This window comes from Pteropus alecto, unplaced genomic scaffold (genome assembly GCF_000325575.1).
Source record: "Pteropus alecto unplaced genomic scaffold, ASM32557v1 scaffold22, whole genome shotgun sequence".
In the NCBI taxonomy this organism is placed as follows: Eukaryota; Metazoa; Chordata; class Mammalia; order Chiroptera; family Pteropodidae; genus Pteropus; species Pteropus alecto.
The window spans coordinates 5,094,663-5,113,226 of NW_006434839.1; the positions used below are offsets into that span (position 1 = coordinate 5,094,663).

General features: G+C 47.5%; 1 protein-coding gene across 1 annotated transcript in view; it reads left to right on the forward strand.

Moving 5' to 3' along the window:
* The window catches only part of SLC13A4 (solute carrier family 13 member 4), a 37,363-nt gene that overhangs the window by 9,590 nt on the left and 9,209 nt on the right, over positions 1-18,564 (forward strand). The window contains exons 3-10 of the mRNA XM_006910493.3: positions 5,151-5,287; positions 7,272-7,444; positions 7,872-7,926; positions 10,477-10,516; positions 11,303-11,380; positions 13,179-13,363; positions 16,696-16,815; positions 17,896-17,997. Of these exons, the coding sequence (XP_006910555.1) occupies positions 5,151-5,287; positions 7,272-7,444; positions 7,872-7,926; positions 10,477-10,516; positions 11,303-11,380; positions 13,179-13,363; positions 16,696-16,815; positions 17,896-17,997 (890 nt within the window). The remainder of the gene's footprint in view (positions 1-5,150; positions 5,288-7,271; positions 7,445-7,871; positions 7,927-10,476; positions 10,517-11,302; positions 11,381-13,178; positions 13,364-16,695; positions 16,816-17,895; positions 17,998-18,564) is intronic.

Consider the following 18,564-nt stretch of genomic DNA (forward strand, 5'->3'; position numbering starts at 1 on the left):
ACACACAGGCTGAGCGCCGGACCCATTGGACCGGGCCGCGTGGCTGGGGAACCGGCTGGAATCAGGCAGTGTGGACTCCAGCTCTGCTGGGAAACCAGCTCAGGCCTCCCCTGCTGGAGTCTACAGGATTTCACTACAAAATTATGCAGATGAACTCAAAAAGCCTCAAAATAGGTCCACTGCCAGAGGCCACTACAGGTCTCCTGAGGGGTTGTGACATTCCCGCCAATCATCTGCATTTCTGAGGGGACCGAACCAATGCCACCAAATGCCTGTGTTAGGAGGGCATATGAACAGACACAGTCAGACCCACACATCCTGTTGGTCCCTGGCTGCCACCACCATGAGCAAGCAGAGTGGCCATGCAGAGAAGGTCAGGATCCAAGTTGGGAGTAGGGTAGAACTGAGTTTGAATTCGTTTTGTCACTAACTAGTCTTGACTAAGTTGTGGAACCTCTCTAAACTCCCAGTTACTCATCTCAAAACTGAGAATAATAGAAATTCCTACCCATCACAGCACCTGGCTTAGGGGGCTGCAGGATTGGTTGGTCTGTCTCTGTCTTCCCCTGACCGGGGTGGGGAGTCGTAGGGGAGATGGCCCCAGGAGGGAGACACACGTTCTTACCGAGAAAAGTGCCCGGCTGAGGTTTACTTCCTGATTTCTATTCTCCTCAAACTTCTAGGAATAGAGCCACATCTCCCCTCTCCCCTTTCAAAAAAGAAAAAGAAAAACCCTTAAAAAATTAAAAACCTAACCTATCTAGAGAGCAATAAATAACTGTGTCTAAAGAAAGTAATGTTTTTAAAAGCTCATCACTAACAGATGTCAGCTGCAATTCATTGACAGTGAACTGATTAGTAATAGACTACATTCAGCAGTATTTCTGTCTTTGTGCCTCTCAACCCAGGCTGGGTCAGAAAGCTCTTGTAATACATGCACCCGTCACTTAAGAAAATTTGGAGGATCTTTGTCTTTTAGGTCCACCTTGCTCCTTCTTATTTTACTTCTTTCTCTTATTCCTTCATTTGATCACCTGATTCCTAACCGTCAATCTCGAAGCTTCTTATCTTTTCTTCCTTCTTTAATGATCTTAATGGACATTTATTGAGTACTTCCTACATGCCAGGCACTGTCCTAAAGGCCTACCGGCATGACTGAAGGCCCATGTCATGATGGATTAAATGAGCTATGTGACATTTTTATCATCATGAAAACGTTGGAGTGACAGGTCACAAGTGTTCAGTAGTTTGTCCAATAGCATACAACTCACATGGCCAATCAGACACGCAGCCAATAAAGCAACCACTTAAACCCGGGCAGGCTGAAGGCTGGAGCCCAAATTCTTAATTGCTGTACTCTGCTCCACCTTTTCAAAGCAGCCTCCTCGACCCAGCTCTTCTAAAACACAGTCCAGAAACACCTCTGCTCTCCAAGCTCAGCGAATTGGCATACTGAGAAAAACCACAGAGCAGAAAAGCAGAAAAGGCAATGAAACTACCAATGCAAATGTCCCAGAACCCATGCATTCTGCTCCTGGGAGGAGCACTCATTTTAAAATCTATTCTATCTTTGCAAATAATTCTAACAAGTTTCATTATCAAGATAGTTTCCCAACTCACAGAATATGAGTCTTGGAAATTGGATAGTGGGGGGAAAGAATGCTTATGGCGAGCATGAGTACACAACACATGTTAGAAAATGATTTAAGATAATCCTCAAGAATCCTGGAACGCTGGTGTTCCCTGAGGGGTTCTGAGTAACCACGGTATTATTGTAAAAAACTCAGTGGGCTAGGCGGCTAACAAACACCACCACTGGATGGAATTTTAATTTATAAAAGCGAAAAGGCAGCCCTGTGCCTGGGCTCACTCTTTGTGCTAATGACCTCGGACCAGGTCAGCCTTTGTGGGGGCCACTCAGTAACAGGAAGCACCACTAGAAATCCCAGTTGTCAACATGGTGGCCATGCTAGCTGCTTTCCGTGTCGTTTAATTTTCTTAACAGCTTTAGAAAAGGTAGGGACTCACTTAATCCTCGTTTATTCTTAGATGAGAAAAATGAAGCCCAAAGAGGTTGAATAACTTGCTCAGGGTCACACAGTCAAGTCCTGGCTGACTGCACTGCCCTCACTCTTCATGATTTGGGCACATTATCTCATAATCACAGACTACAAGAGGCTCATTGCTCGAGCACGTGGCATCGCTTATAAGGGGCCAGGGAGGGCATATGAATAGACCCCAGCCCACCAAACACCAAATAAGAAAACAGCACAGAGCCGATATCCTACTAAAGCTGGTTCTGGGCCTAGGTATTTAGGGCCAGTGTCAAGACTTCCCTCCTTGCTAGGCAGAGGAAATTTAAGCACCAGCTCTACCACAGAGCTGCCTCTTAGATATTCTGGGAAGGTAAGGGTGCAACGAGGAAGATCTTAACCTCCCAGCTCAGCTGGAGGCCTCAGGCATCCCTGCAGTGCTTCCATATCCCACCAGGGGGCAGCATCCCCACGCATGCGCAAGGCCCAGAGTTACGCGCCCAGCAGAGCAGGGGGCCTTCTCTGCCCTCTAGGAGCATAGTGACATGTTAGTGAGGGCTGGAGTTGAAAACAAGAACTAAATTAACCAGAAGCAGAGGGGTCTTCCTCCAGGAAGAAGACAGATATATATTCCTTCTCCTACACAAATCTCATCCACCAGACAACGAAATCACTTTGGGACAAGATAAGGGGGAAATGAAGCAGGCTGCTTTTATTTTGACTTTTGTGTGATCAGAGTGTTATGTGCAGAGTTTAAAAAAATCAGACGATACCGAAAAGCTCACGATGAAGAATCAGCCGTCTCTTCCGCCTCTCCCCACTGCACCCCACCAAGTTCCACCTCCCCCCGCCCAGGGTCAATAACTTTTAAATTTGTTAACAGCTTCTTCTAGCATTAAGCTCTACATTCTTACACGTATTCTGATTTTATTGAGTTACCACATCTAGACATTATTAACTGACTCCCTATTATAGCAGATGAAGATTTTGTCCTCTACACCCCCGATTTCCCTCCCTCCATCCCCCCAAGATAGGCATATCACAGTTTTTGTTACTTCAATAATCAAAGTTTAACAGTATGATTATGTAAATATTAGTTACTTAAACACTATATATATATGTCACTATACACTTTCTTTTCTGCTCAGTTTTTATTCTTCCTGCAGTTAAAAATGTTCTTGTTTTCTCACTTTAAGAGGGTTTTAAAATGAGAAGCTAAACTTTTTAGATATCTTTTCCTCTCGATTTCTGTCATGGTTCCACTGTTGGGAACCATTTTCATGTATGTGACAAATATTTATTGAGCATCTACTTTTGCATGTTATTCTACTAGGTGTTAAGAGACAGAGAAACATGATATAGAAAGAAACACAGTTCTTGGCCTTTTGCAGCTAAAATTTAGTTGGGAGACGAGAGAGGTTCACATAAAAAAAGTAAACAGTACAAGCACGAAGCAACAATTCAAGCATCGCCCTAAGAGCTCCGCGATGTGTGGAATTAATGGCACCCGCAGGGAATGTTCTGGAATCAGAGGTTAGCATCTCCAGGAAGGTTTTCTGGAGGGCACCAGGCCCAAACCGGGCTTTGAAGTCTCATCGGTATGTACAAGCAGAGAAGAGAATGTTCCAAGTGAGACGGGACCAATGACGAGTTGGTCCGCGGACCCCAAACATATGGAACATCTTTTTAACAGGCCTCGTTCTCAATTTCCTCATCATTAAAAAGAGGGAAGAAGTTGATCATTGGTACCATGCTTGTGCGAGAGAGAATTCCTATTCTTAGGAAATATACACTGAAGTATATTAGGGATAAAGAGCCAAAATGTGTGTAACTTACACCCTCAAACGGTTCAGAAAAAAAAGATGTGGACAGACAGGTAGTGAGTGGGTATTCCTTGTACTATTATAATTTTGGAACTCTTTGGAACTTTGAATTATTTGGATTTATTTAAATTGGAAAAATATCTTTTCAGGTTGAAGGCTAGTTATAAAGGCACCTTCGAGAATTCTATCCTAAGGAAATAATCACATTTACGTAAGGTTAACAACTTAAGCAGAAAATTATTCTTTGCTCCATTTGCAGTAGGAAAATACAAAACCCAAACCTTAAATACTCAACAAAAAGAAAATGGCCAAATAAGCTTTATGGTACATTATGTTACTATTAACATGAATTTTTCCAATAAATTTAAATCTTACAAGAAAATGATCAGAGTATGATGTAAAGTTTTTAAAAAGCAGGATATAAAACTGTACAGACGGTCTAAATCCAATTATGTATCTACATAGACATTAAAAAATTGAAGATACCAAAGTATTAACAGTAGTAGTAGGATTAAGAGTAATTTTATCTTTAAATTTCTATATTTTGAAGTTTTTTGTAATGAGCATGTATTGACTTTCTTCCTAATAAAAAAATAAATATAATTTTCTTAAAAGCTAAAGAAAAATGAGATGTGGAGCCAAACCCAGGCTTATTTTAATAATTTTTAAGGATTAAGATAAAATGATAAGTATGTTTACTCTTTGAAATCATAGTTCTATCATAACTAAATAAATTTATTCTTCTTGGAGAAGAAGAAGTATAATGTCTGCCCAAGGTAGTATGTATGTATATATGTTTAAAAATTTTTAAGTCTATATAACAGTGGGCTATTTTAATAATCCTCGTCTCCCCGCTTCTTATTCGCCAGCCTCTGGCTGGGAACGGGTTTTATGGGGCGTGGCTCACGCTCCCTGCTGGGGCTGAGCCTTGGGCTGGGTGGGGCGGTGAAAATGAGATGTGGGGCCAAACCCAGGCTTATTTTAATAATTTTTAAGGATTAAGATAAAATGATAAGTATGTTTACTCTTTGAAATCATAGTTCTATCATAACTAAATAAATTTATTCTTCTTGGAGAAGAAGAAGTATAATCCCTGCCCAAGGTAGTATGTATGTATATATATTTAAAAATTTTTAAGTCTATATAACAGTTGGCTATTTTAATAATCCTCGTCTCCCCGCTTCTTGTTCACCAACCTCTGGCTGGGAACGGGTTTTATGGGGAGTGGCTCATGCTCCCTGCTGGGGCTGAGCCTTGGGCTGGGTGGGGCGGTGACCGAGCTGGCCTCCTGCAGGTGGCAGCAGAGTACTTCAAGAACACCACGCTGCTGCTGGTGGGCGTCATCTGCGTGGCGGCTGCTGTGGAGAAGTGGAACCTGCACAAGCGCATTGCTCTGCGCATGGTCATCATGGCCGGAGCCAAGCCGGGCATGTAAGTCGCACTTGGGGTGTCCAGCCCTGGGGCGTCCAGCCAGCTCCCAGGGGGCCGCAGGGACAGTTCCACTTCAGGTTGTTTTTCTACCCGTGGGGATGGGATGACACACCAGAGCCATGGGGCTCCCATCTCCCCCCCAGTGAAATGGCCTAGTGACTGTGCAATAGAGATTTGAGTGTGTGACTTTGGTGATGACACACCAGGGCCATGGGGCTCCCACCTCCCCCTCCAGTGAAATGGCCTGTGACTGTGGAATAGAGATTTGAGTGTGTGACTTTGGTCACAGTCTAAGCAACCTAGACTGTGAGGGCAGCAGGTTACAAAATATAAGGCGAACCAAGATGGACCAACGGAAATTGTTCCCCAACCTTTTTCCAGTGTATCGGGAAGCGGGCTGGACAAGGACGTGGTGCCTTGTCCTTTGTCATTTAAGGAGATGTGACGGTGACAGCTTCCTCCATCCACCTTGAGTTTTTGTTGTCATTTGTTCAGACCACAGACCTGTAGACATGTCGCATTTGACCCAGAGTCTACAATGCACCCACCACCTGCCCTCAGTGGCTTCCTCTTCTCCCCCCACTGCCAGGGCCAGCGAGAGATCCACAGCCTTGGCGACCGAGCAGGGAAGTTGGGATTGACAGTTTGGGGTTAACCTCACCCTCTCTCTGTTGGATGACCCTCCCCTCCCCTTCCCTTTGGAGAAGAGTTCTCACTCACTTCCTTCTAGTTTACAACTTTCTTGCTAGATTTTACATAAGCTGCCTGACTCCTTTGGGAGTAAAATGGGATATAAACAAATAATATGGGATTTATTTTCAACATCAGTCTTTAGATGAGTACAGGTTCTGCTTAAAAGGACGCTCCTGCCGCCCACTTAACTGCGGCTTGATTCAGCGTAATTCACCCCCTCACTAGGAATAACCCTGCGCCCCACACGCAACCTCCAAGGTGCACAGTGACGTTTCTTCCCATCATGTTGGCACTCTGAGGCTGTTTAAAACCTCGGTGTCATCGTCAAGCATTTATATCCCCTTGTGTTTCCACTCATCTCCATTCACCTCATCCCCCAGCAAGTTTCCACCCACTGCAGTGCTCTCTGTCCTTGCCTGTCTGAGGCAGGCAAACTCAGGTCACCGTCAGCCCGAACCAAGACACCATCAGGACCTTGGCCTCCCCAGACATGAGACACAGGTTAGATGCACGGTCCCCAGTTGTGCAAAGTCGGTGATACCACCTAAAGTAATAAACACGGTGGTCCTTACATTGGCTTATCTTATGGACATGACAACCGTGTCCGCGCAAACACACACTGCACGTTTCAGAGTCAAAGAGAAACAACAGGAGAGTTATCCTCATGAGTATTTTCCTCTAAGTATTGACTCTTTACGATACCAGCTGAAAAAGTGCACACAGTGATGTGGACGCTTCTGTGACTTCAGGGGCCGGTTGGCAGTGGGTCAAGGAGTGGGTGGAACTGTGAGCTCCCTACATTATTCTCTCTTTGGTCACTAATACCTACGGTGACTTGGCTACAAGGCAAGGATTGTCACGGTACTTGTAGAATTGCTCGGTGCAAGAACAAAAATAGAATTCCTTTATACACAAAACACCTATCGTCACCAAGCTGATGTCTGCAGAGAGAGACGAGCAATCAGTAAGCCCACCCCCCGCCCCTACTACCAAAGTTAGTCTTCGTTTAAGTAAGGGCTTTCTCCTGGCTAAGGCCATCAGCCCATGAAGTGTGATTCATTCATTCGACCAATATTTACTTACTGCTTACTCTGTGCCAAGCCCTGGGAGTACAAAGCTGACTATATGACATTAAAAAAAAAAATGATTTTCTGGATAATCGCCCCCCCTGGCTCTCTGGGCCAGCGCCACTGGGCTTGTGGGAGGCCCCCAAGGAGCCCTGTGGGGTTGGCAGTGCAGGCCCCCGGGGGGCCCTGCTGTGGACGCCCCGCCTGCCCTCCCTGCCTTGCAGGCTGCTGCTCTGCTTCATGTGCTGCACCACGCTGCTCTCCATGTGGCTCTCGAACACGTCCACCACCGCCATGGTGATGCCCATCGTGGAGGCCGTGCTGCAGGAGCTGGTCAGTGCCGAGGAGGAGCAGCTGGTGGCCAGCAACTCCAGCATCGAAGAGGCCGAGCCCATCAGTACAGTTTGCTGGAGTTCATCTACCCTTTGCCCCTCTGCCCTCCTCTCTGGACACTGCCCAGCTGGATGTCCACCCCACGACCTCTCACCTACGTCCCTCCCCTCGTCTTCCGCTGCTTCCCCTCCCCTCCCCTCTATCCAATACAAGCCTTTGTAGCCTGAAGCTTTCCTGTGACCCGCCCCTCCCCCCATTGCCAGCTCTTCCTTCTCCCCCCACTTACAGCAGCCACCTCCGCTCCTTACCCCAAACGCTCAAGGGTCAGGACAAGCCATGAGTCCCTCCGTGCCTTTGGGGTCGGGGGACGGGGGAGAGTCCTCAGCCAGCAGCCTCCAGCAGCAGCCTTTGTGCCCCGCTTCCCGAGCCCCGCCCCACAAGATGGGGCCCCGCCCCCACAGCTCACGTCCTGCTCTCCTTTGCGACTGTAGGTCTCGATGCGAACAATAGCCAACCTTCTCTGGAACTCATCTTTGTCAATGAAGAGTGAGTATGGCTGCCCTCCTCCCACACGGAGCCGCTCCCGGTCCCTTCCGAGGTCAGGAAAGCTGGGACCTGGGCCCATAAACAGCTCTTTTAGACCTTTGGGCCACACGCACCTCTTGCCACCCCACTGCCTCCCCATACCTGGAGCCACCTGCCAAGACCTTGAGGGCACCTCCCTTAACCACAGGGTTTGCAGTGATGAGGGAAGACATAAGAACAGGACATTGACTCTGACGGGGTACAGGGTTTGCCCACACATCTGCCAAGAAGAGTTTCATCTGAATCGATGTCCCTCTTAGAAAAATACGTTTAATCTATTAATGGAAAGATACTCACATGATAGATGGCACTGGAGATTCTTAGAGAATCACAAAGTTTTATAGATATTAGATTTGGTCTTGTTAGATATGGCAAAGAAAAATTAGGTGACAGGGGATTAGAGGACAGTGGATGATGAAAAGCAGCATCTAGAAAAGGAGAATTGGAGCCTCGAACACTCACGCCAGTGACCCAGTAACAGCCCATTGCTTTGGGAGGTTCGACAGCAAAATGTAGTTTTCAAGGTATTTCGTGATGAGTATCACACTTTCAAAGCTGGATTTGTACTAGAGCTCAGTTTTTCAATTTGCCCTTTTCCTTAAAACAATGGAGGCCTCACATCGAGTGAAACCAGCACATGCACTGGGATTCACGCAGAAGGGTGTCATCAGGATACAGCTTTGTCTGCCTCCCACCACTGACTTCCACCAGGGCATGTTGCGTTTCCCTCCCTGACCCTTGACGATAACTCGGGCAAATCCCGAAACTCTTCTGGTTCCTGCCAGATTTCAGAATGATCTCATTTTCAGATAGTCAGCGGTCTGGTCCAGACCCCTGTGAAAACTTCCATCGCTCATCCAACGCTTCCCCCACTTTCTCTCATGCTCACACCCGCCCCCCGCTTCAGCCCAGGTCTGCAGAATAAGAGGTAAAAGCGAGTGGGGAAGAACCAACTCTTCTCTCTTCCTCCACCTCCCTCTCCTTTCCCCACTCACTCTGCGGCTCCGACTTCTCCGGGGTGACGGCAGAGGCTGTAGGGTGCAGGAAAGATAAAGGGGCCAAAGGGTGTGGGCTGGAGGCGTTGTAGCTGAGTGTCCCTTGAGGCCTCCTCTGCACAGCCTGGACCGACAGCGGTGAGGCGCTCTGGACGACACTCACGCCCCGTCCTGGGTTCTGTGCTCTGGCGGCTCCCCCCACAGCCCCTTTTTCCAGGAGCTGCCTCTGCTCCGGGACAGCAAGGCCCTTTCAAGATGGCTGTGGCCCAGCTACCCTCCGTGGGCCGCTCCCGTGGCACGGGGTCTCCTCACTCTGGCCTCTCCAGCAGCACCCCCTGGCCTCCTGCCTTTGTGCATTGCCAGACAAAAATATGTGCCCCACACTCCAGAAAAAAGCTCAAGTTGTCCCTCGAACTCTCGCAGCGGAGCCTGCTGGTGGGTGCCGGGGCGGCTGGCAGCGTGAGGACGCAGTCTTCTCTCTCCGCCAGCCCCTTCCATGCGGCCCGAGGGGTTCCTTGCCTGCCATCCTCACCCAGTGTGGGAAGGACGGACGGGAAGCATCCCACACTGTTCCTCACAGGCTGACTCTCTCCAAAGAATGCTTCCCTCTGAACCTCTCAGCCCCTTCTCCTTCCCTGGTGCCTGGGATGAGTGATGGCCACAGGGATGAGTGATGGCCACAGGGCCCCCAGTCCCGCATGTGGCACCGGCACATCTCGTTGTCTCCACAGTGGTGAGCTTATAGCACCTACTGTCCTCAGAACTAGGATGAACCAGAAACATCTATTTAGCATTCAGTTTGTAGGCAGCACTGAAAGTCAAATTCTCACCTCCCTCTCTACTCCGGGCAAAGCTTGGCGACCGACAGGTGTGAGAGAGACTCAGCAGCACAGGTGACCGCCACCTGCGAGGAGCAGGTGCTGAGTAGAAATTCTTTCCCATCTTCTTGTTCTCACTTGCCTTTCACCATGCGGAGTCTGGGCCCTTCCTGCTCCTTCACCTCAGATAAGCATGTCGCAAGTTTCTCTTCCTAGATAAAGACCGCCAGAGTCAGCCGGTGAGCACGCGGCAGGGGCCATGCCTCCCCGGGCAGACAGAGACGGGTTCCTACCTGGCACCACCGCGTAGCACCCCACTGCCCGCAGGACGTTCGTGCCCTCTCTCTGCCTAGTCTCCTGCTCTGCAAATGCAGGTGGTGGTACCTGCACCATGGATCTGTTAGAATTAACCAGATCGTGGAGATTAAAGTCCACGTTTGAGTGTTCAGCGCCTACTAAGCGCTCCGTGTTAGCTGTCATTAGGGGTGTCGCTTCTGCTTCAAAGGAAATGCTCCGTCCCCACCAATCCTGGCAGCATCTCTGGAAGACGAGGAAGGCTAGAGTGAAGTAGCCTTCTCTGTAGCCTGGGAAACCGGGGTCCAGAGGGGTCACTTAAACCAGTCACGGGTGTGCGGGCAGAATTCCCATCTCGTGCGATCTGGTCACTGTTGATTCCCACTTCCTTCACTTCATTCCAGCACCTCGACGACAGACTTCACTTCTCTGATGCAGAACAAGGTATGGCCTTGGGTTTTCCTCTGTGCTTTGAGATACTTGAAAGTCCCTCGAGATAACTCAGGGACAGAGATGCCTGACAGCTTGTCCTAGAGCTGCGTGGCCTCCACGGACGTGAGGGCAGAGAGGTGCTCTCGCTCACCCGAGCCTGGATGGGCTCCTGGCAAGGGCCGGCACAGCTCCAAATGCAGCCCGGAGTACTGGGCTCAGCCACCTAAAGTTGACCTTTTTTTCATGGAAATCCAGTACTCAGCAATCCAGATTTTAAAGGGCCAGATTCATCCTTAGGATTTCTTTGGGGGGAGGTGGGGGATTCCATTTACAAAAATCTGATTACAAAAAGAGACATATTTATAGAAGAAAGGCAAGTTTACCTGCACACGGCTACTTGGCCGCCCCCTCCCCCAAAGCTGCTTTGACATCTCACATCTATCCAAATAGATGGACTTTGATCAGTCCAGATTATGGGCTTTCTTGTGGTGCAACTTTATTTATTTATTTTTTCCATTTCATGTTAAAGAAAAATGAAGGATTCTTCATTAGCTAATGAAGTTCCAGAAAGCCAAGCTCTCCTCTGAAGACAGAGCCATACTCTGCCAAGTTTTAAAAGCTTCTTCAAATGGGGTGTTTGACCCCAGCCCGGATGGGAACTTGTGAGATGGAGCGCAGGTTCTAGTCTTCAGTTCTCACAGTGCTGAGTGGGGGGGGCGCCCCTGGCATGACTAGGCAGTGCTCCCCAGGCCACCCCATGTCCTCGTCCTGACAGTGTGATGGTCTTTGTCCCCACAGAGCCTGAATGGTGCGCATACAGTCACCAACCCCGTCAAAACTGCAAACCACCAGGGCAGGAAGCAGCACCCACCCCAGGTAACTAGACTGCCCCTCCTGGCCCTGTTTCCTACATGAAATGCCTGAACTTCCCAAGGGGCACTGGCCTCAAAGTCGTGAGGGCTCCAGGCTAGTGAGCCGTCGCCAGGCCCTCCTATCCACATCCGTGTCTGGCCCTCCTGTGCCATGGAGATAAAACAAACTTGCTGTTGACTCGGCAAGTCATTCTACCGTCTTGGAGGAGCCCCAGTTCCTCCAAGTATGAAAGCTGAGGGTTGGTCTAGATCAGAGGTGTCCAAACTATTCCTCAAAGGTGCTTCAGGAACACTGCAAATATTTTATTTGAAGATCCTGAGATTTTAAAGCAATTGCTTTGCTGTGAGAATAGACTTTTCCTGGTACTGAACCACTGAATCAAAATACAGAAGTAAAACAGATGTTGAAGCTGGTATCAAATTGCAGCCATCACTTGATTCAGATTTTTGTGTTCATCAAAATGATCTCAGTTACTTAACATCCACCATTATGATAAATGTCACCACTTATTAAACACTTATTAGGTACCAAGAACTATGCTAAGCATTTTGTCTCAATGAGGCAGCAATTTTGAACCCCCTTTTGCAAATGAGGCAGAGAGGTGAAACCATGCACCCAAGGCCTCGCGCCAACACGGGGAGCACCCTGATTCAAATCCAAGTCTCCCTGACCACGCATGTATACTTCAGTTATAAAATAGATATATGCCAATGAGATGCTACATTTACGTCTTATATATTGGAGGGCTGTGTAAGATTTCATTAGAAGACAGGATTGTGGAAACATTGGACGAGAGAATCTCTGAGGTCTCTTCAGGCTCTGATAATCAATGAATCCCTCAGGGAGGTTTGGAAGGATCCAGACCTACCCGGGCCCTCCTAGGAAGATGGCTAAGGGCTTCGAGAAATATCGTAAAGTGGCCTCTTCCCCGTGGTTGTCCTGTGACCTGGCTCGCCAACATCTGTAGCAGCCACTCCTAGTCTCATGAAGACTCGATGAGGGGCGGCCGGGCCTGTGGGGCACAAGGACACTTGCTTCTTCACTCTATACTTGCGACCAGGGGTCGGCAACTTCTGACCAAGCAGGGCCTGAGAGGACCACAGGAAGGCTGAGGCTTTTATGCAAGCAGGAGGGGGAAAGAGGAAGGAAAAACCAGTAGGCAGAAAGGAGAAGCAGGTGAGGACGTAAGGAAGGAGAGAGACACTCTTGGACCCTCTGCCTAAAGAAAGCTGGAGTCCTTCTGTAATCCAAGGCTTATTTTTTTAGTTATCTCCCAATCAAGACAGTCACTCTAACTCCACATAGAACAACCATTTTCGATTTATTATTCTGACACGAAATGGAGAGCAACCAGTTCTACTGGAGTTCAAGTAAAAGACAGAACATGCTGTTAATATTAACGACAAAAATAATAATAGCTTACTATTCATGAACTACCAAGGAGTGTTCTAAGTGAAGTAACAAACATACATACATACACACATACACACATACATACACACATACATACATACATACATACACACATACATACATACACACATACATTCATACATATTACTTCATCTACCCTTCACAACCATCTGGCAGAGAAAATAGGATTTTCCCCTTTTCACAGGAGAAGAAAGTGCAATTTGGAGGGTCTCCCTGAGTTGGGAAATAATAGAATTGGCATGGGGATATGTCTCCCTGACACCCAAGTTCAAAGCCTGCCCACTGCACCACAGTGCCCATTTTCCACGCCTTGTGTCCCAGACAACCCAAGCTGGGTCGGATAGATTCACTGATTTTCCTTTGGCAGGAAAAGCCACTAGTCCTGACCTCCGGCCCCAGGAACCAGGAACTCCACAGAAAGTACAAGTCCCAGCACGACCAAATGATCTGCAAGTGCCTGTCCCTGAGCATATCCTATGCCGCGACCATCGGGGGCCTGACCACCATCATTGGCACCTCCACCAGCCTCATTTTCTTGGAACACTTCAACAAGTAAGCAATCCGCTTGGTCAACAAATATTTCCTAACTGCCCACTACGTGTCAGGAGCGGGACTAAGTGCTAAGGATACAGCAGAAAACGGGACTAGAACAGCTTCTGTTCCAAGAGGGAAAAGAGACAGTCAAGCCATTACAGTTAAATGTGACTTGAGAAGGGCGGGATTCTCCTGGGAAAACCCCACTGGGGGAGGTCGCCCTGTCTAAACGCAATGGTGAAATAGAGACCTGAAGCATGAGCTGAAGTAGACTCGATGAAGGGAGATGTTCCAGACAAAATGGTGTGCAGCGGGGCTCGGAGCAAGAGAGCAGAGCCCATAAAAGAAAACGAGAGAGGGCGAAAGGAAGCCAGGGAGGTGGACAGGCAGACCGCAGGCGTCTAAAGAACTTGCACTGCAACTGAGAGGCTGCGAAAAATCTTTAAAGAATGTGAGGCAGAGAGTGAGGTGATCAGATTTATTATTTTGAAAACTCATTTTGGATTTTGAAAGCGGAGCATAGATTGGAAAGGAGAAAACAGGCAGCAGGAAGACAATTTCGGATGCTGCTGCAGATGCCCCCGAGAAAGCCGATGGTGACCTGGATCACAGTGGCAGTGGGGAGGAGAAATGGTCGGATTCGAGAGACGTTCAGAGGTAGACTTGACGGGCCGCGGTAGGATGAGAAAACCTGAAAGAGTCTGATTGTCAGGCTTGTGGCTTCAGCAACTGGGGAACGGAGTTGCCCTTGACCTAAATGAGGGGAAAGATTAGAGATTGATGTATCCAGTTAGGAGACAGATCCAAAGCACAAGAGAAATTTTCAGGCTGAAGGCATAGATTTAGAGACTTTGGCACAGATCTGCAGTGGCCTGCAGAGCCGCCTTCATGGACCCATAACCAGTGCGGTCACACGGTCACTTGTAACACCTTGCTCAGAAGGGCTCCACGCTTGCCTTCGCCAACTTGAAATTCTTAATAATTTTGGAACAAGGGACCCCACATTTGCATTTTGTACTGGGCTCCACAAACGAGCCGGTAGTCCGTCCTGGTGGTATGGATATGGAAACTGAAGCCATAGAGCGAAGGAGATGACTCAAGGAGAACGCATAAAGTAGAGCAGGGGGCATAAATATTAAGCTCGAGCAGTTAAAGTAGACGAGAAAAGAATAAAATGATATCAGACAGGAAAGAGGAAAATCTGGCATCCTTCTACCCAAGGGAAGAAAGTGTTTCAAGAAGGAAAGAATGGTCCATATCGTTTAAAGTTGATTGAATGATCAAGCAAAATAAGGACTAAACTGTATCCATTCGATTAGATGACATAGAGGTTATGGTGACCTAGGCAAGAACAGTTTGGTCGAGCGATTGGAAAAGAAGCCAAATTTCAGTGGATTGAAGAGTAAGATGGAGGAAATGGAGAACTGGCTGTGAAGGGAAGAGAGACATGGGATGATAATAAAGGGAGAGTGAAGTAGGTGGTTTTGAGATGGAAGACATTTACCTGTGGGGAAGATCGAGGAGAACGATTTAGGAGAGAGGGGACGATCTGGTAGAGCGACGACGTCACTGAGAAAACAAGCAGGGATGGGATCCAGTGCAAAGGGAAGAAATCGATCATGGACAAGAGGAGAAACACAGCTTTCATTTTAGCAGGAAAGATAAGAAAGAAGGAAAAAAGGAGGAAGAGGGGAAGGAGGAGGAAAGATCAATGAAAGTTTAAGACCTAATTCCCCAACATCTGAGCTTCATAAACTCTTCACCCCCCATAACTCTGTGCGGGCTCGGAGTTTCAGCTCTTTAACTTCTGCTTCATTTTGTGGTTGGGCCAATTCATATTCTCTCGGTCTACTTCTTGGGTGGTCAGTGGTACATTTAGCCATAATTGTAGCTTACCTGGACAACAGGGATTCTATGAAAGGAAGGTGGGCTCCATGAGTCCCCACTGGTCTCAAAGTGCCACCATGTTGTTTTTCTTGGCATTGGTGAACAGACCACCCCGAGAGTTCATTTTTGATATTCAAAAATCTATAAATTAGCTGTTATACTACATATATATATTCTGTTACTATAGATATACATACATATATATGTGTATAAGTATACACACACACACACACACACACACACATATATTCTCACTTTTAGAGATGCTATAAATGGTATTAGGCCCTTGCATTTAGTCACGAAAGTCTATTTAATCTATTATGAAAGTCCATTCCTTTTCCTGGGTCCTGGAGCAAGGCCTGGGTTTCTACATAGAGATGATGCAACAGACTTTATGCTTGGTAGCCCAGGGCAGTCCACAATGAGTCACTGAATGATTTCTGTCCTTGGATATCCTTCTAGCTCCAAAAGCCCTTCTTCCCAATATCCACTATCGGTGACCCACCCTGGCCTTTTATGGAGGGCACAAGCTATCGTAACTTCTCCAAGAGGCACACAAATGTTAGTGAGTCCATGACCAGGCCATAATGCAAAAGAGTGGACGTCCCTGTGATGACAGAGATTAAACACTCTTATATCCTGTGCTTCCATTGCATTCTCTGTGGGGGAGCCTGCTCTTCTTGGCCCCTCGCTCTTTTTCCATGCAGTTCCTACCACGAAAAGAGGGGCTCAGTCTCTTCCCACCTTTGAGGGTGCTCTATGCTCAGCCCTCAAGAAGGGCCCAAGGGTAAAGAAACGCAGACACTGTCTTGGCTATAGTCATGGCTCACACATGGTCCATCCTTGCTCCCCAGGAAATATGACCTGGGCTGAGGGCCACAGCTCTGCCCGATGATGAATGAGGAGTCCTCTGGGCAACCTCCCTAGCCCCCTAAGACAGCAGAGGATGTCGATACAAGATCTGGAGTTTCCACGTCTTGGTTCTCTTTTGGGCACAGTTAACACCGAAAACCCTCATGAGGCCCCAGATTCCGAAGTTCTTTAGAACTGATGCCTCGCCACCGCCCCCCCATCAAAACCCACATTCCTTCTGTGACTTTATAAACAAAGTACACCAGACTGCCCTCTCCATCCTCTTGTCTTGAAAACCGGATGAATAAACTTATCAGAATCTTTACATAAATTAAGAGCAAACCACTTCTGAGTGATTCTCCCAAGTGCAAAATATATACACTTCAGTGACATTAATTTTGGTTGTCTAGGTACCTTTTTTAGCTTACTTCATAATTGTGGCTGGACACTGTACAGTTGCAACCGTCAAATAAGTGTGTTCTAGATAATGTTTTACCATATTGTTATCATCTGTACCTTAGCTCTGCTACGTGTCTTCTTAAGGAGCATTTAGCTTCTGCCACATGGAAATCTACCTTTTCTATTCACTGCCCTGGTTCTTTCCCCTACAGCCAGTATCCAGCTGCAGAAGTGGTCAACTTTGGCACCTGGTTCCTCTTCAGCTTCCCTATCTCCCTCATCATGCTGGTGGTCAGCTGGTTTTGGATGCACTGGTTGTTCCTGGGCTGCAAGTGAGTCCCAGGGCCCTGCCAGCGAGGCAGAGGCTCTCCTCATCCAAGGTCACTGCACAAGCCCTGGAGGGCACCCCTAGGGGAACACAGGGGACTGGGTGGCGAGTCAGGCACCGTCTGTCCTGGATGCTCTAAACGTCCAGGAGCTCTGCGCTTCACTCCGAGCTCGACAGTGAACTGTCCTTAATTCCAACCAACGGGTTAGAAGAAATGTCTGATTTATAAAAAGTCTAAAAGAACACTCTTCAGAGTGTTCCATGTAGTTTCTTTGCTCTCAGAGCATAGAGAGTAACTTCAAATAACTTCTAAGGAAATATGATTCCAAGTAGAAGTTGCCTTAAGCTTAATTTTATAAAATGAGCATTTGTATGGAATGTGCTCACTTTCCTCAAAATAACAAGTTGGCATTCCCCTTGCAATATTATTTCTAATATTAATCTGCTTAGCGAAACAAACCTTTTCTTTACAACCAGTAATATCCAGATGTAATCAGCTTCAGGCACCTAAGGGGAAGATGCATAATGAGTCTTTGCTACTTGTCTATGGAACCCGATGCTCCCAATGGTCAAGGAGTGTCCCCTGAACTGACTTATTTCTTACTCGGAGACTGTCATCAAATCAATGATTGCTGAATATTTCTATACCTCCAGTGTCACAAATAGAAAACCAAGATGCACTTCACCCGAGAAAAGCCTTGTCTCTAGACAGATCAACATACATGTGTGTGCAACACACAAATATATAAACATCTACACACATAGGCCACGTCACATTCTCTATTATGTAAAACACAAGTATGTAGAAACAACCCCACATAAAGACACCTGCATAAATCCATAAGATCATAACTTCACCTTGATAGACTAGATGGATAACCCAAAAGGCCAGGGGAGAAGGCTGATGAGAGGCAGTGTACCTGGCAAATAATAGTCGTGCGATAGGTGGGGTTGGAGGGGCAGAGCGTGTGAGCGGAGAGAAATGATCAGACAAGCCAATAGTTTAGTATTTGCTTAATACTCGATCTCCTCTGGGCCTCAGAAGTGTGTTTCTTCTATCGTTTCGCTCATTCTCCCTTCTCAGTTTTAAAGAGACCTGCTCTCTGAGCAAAAAGAATAAGACCAAAAGGGAAGAGTTGTCAGAGAAGAGGATCCGAGAGGAATATGAAAAGCTGGGAGCCATCAGGTAAGAATCAGCCACTCGCCTTCTCCCTTCGGGAGAGAGAGCGTGGCAGAGAAAGCGAGCGCAGAAGCAGCCTTGTTCTCCATGGTCCCTTGAGCTGGAGGAATTTCCCACAACCACGACCCCAGGCATTTAGAGATGCTATTTAGTGCCAAAGTCTGCCTCAGATTCTAGGTGGCCGCCCTTTCACTTCCCTGTATTCTGAGTCCAAGGCATTGCGGTGGCATGGGGGGCGTGGAGAGTCATAGATGGGGCAGCCAGACAGGGAACAATGCAAGACAGTGCAGCCGCCCTGTTGGCTGAACTCTCTAAAGTCAGGACTCCCCACATCGCTCAGAGTGAGCCACCACAGGTCCAGTGGCCACTCCTAGGGAGCTGGGGACCTTGTACTGTATTGAGAGCATCAGGCAGCATCAAATAGATTTGAAGACAGAGGGTCCGAGAATTCACTCGCTAACTCTCGGCTATTTCTGTCAGCTTTCCCATAGTGACCCAGTGTCTTGTTTTGAGCTGTTCTTCCTTTTCTGGCAATTGGCAGATACACCTTTGGGTAAAAGGATTCAGGTTAAA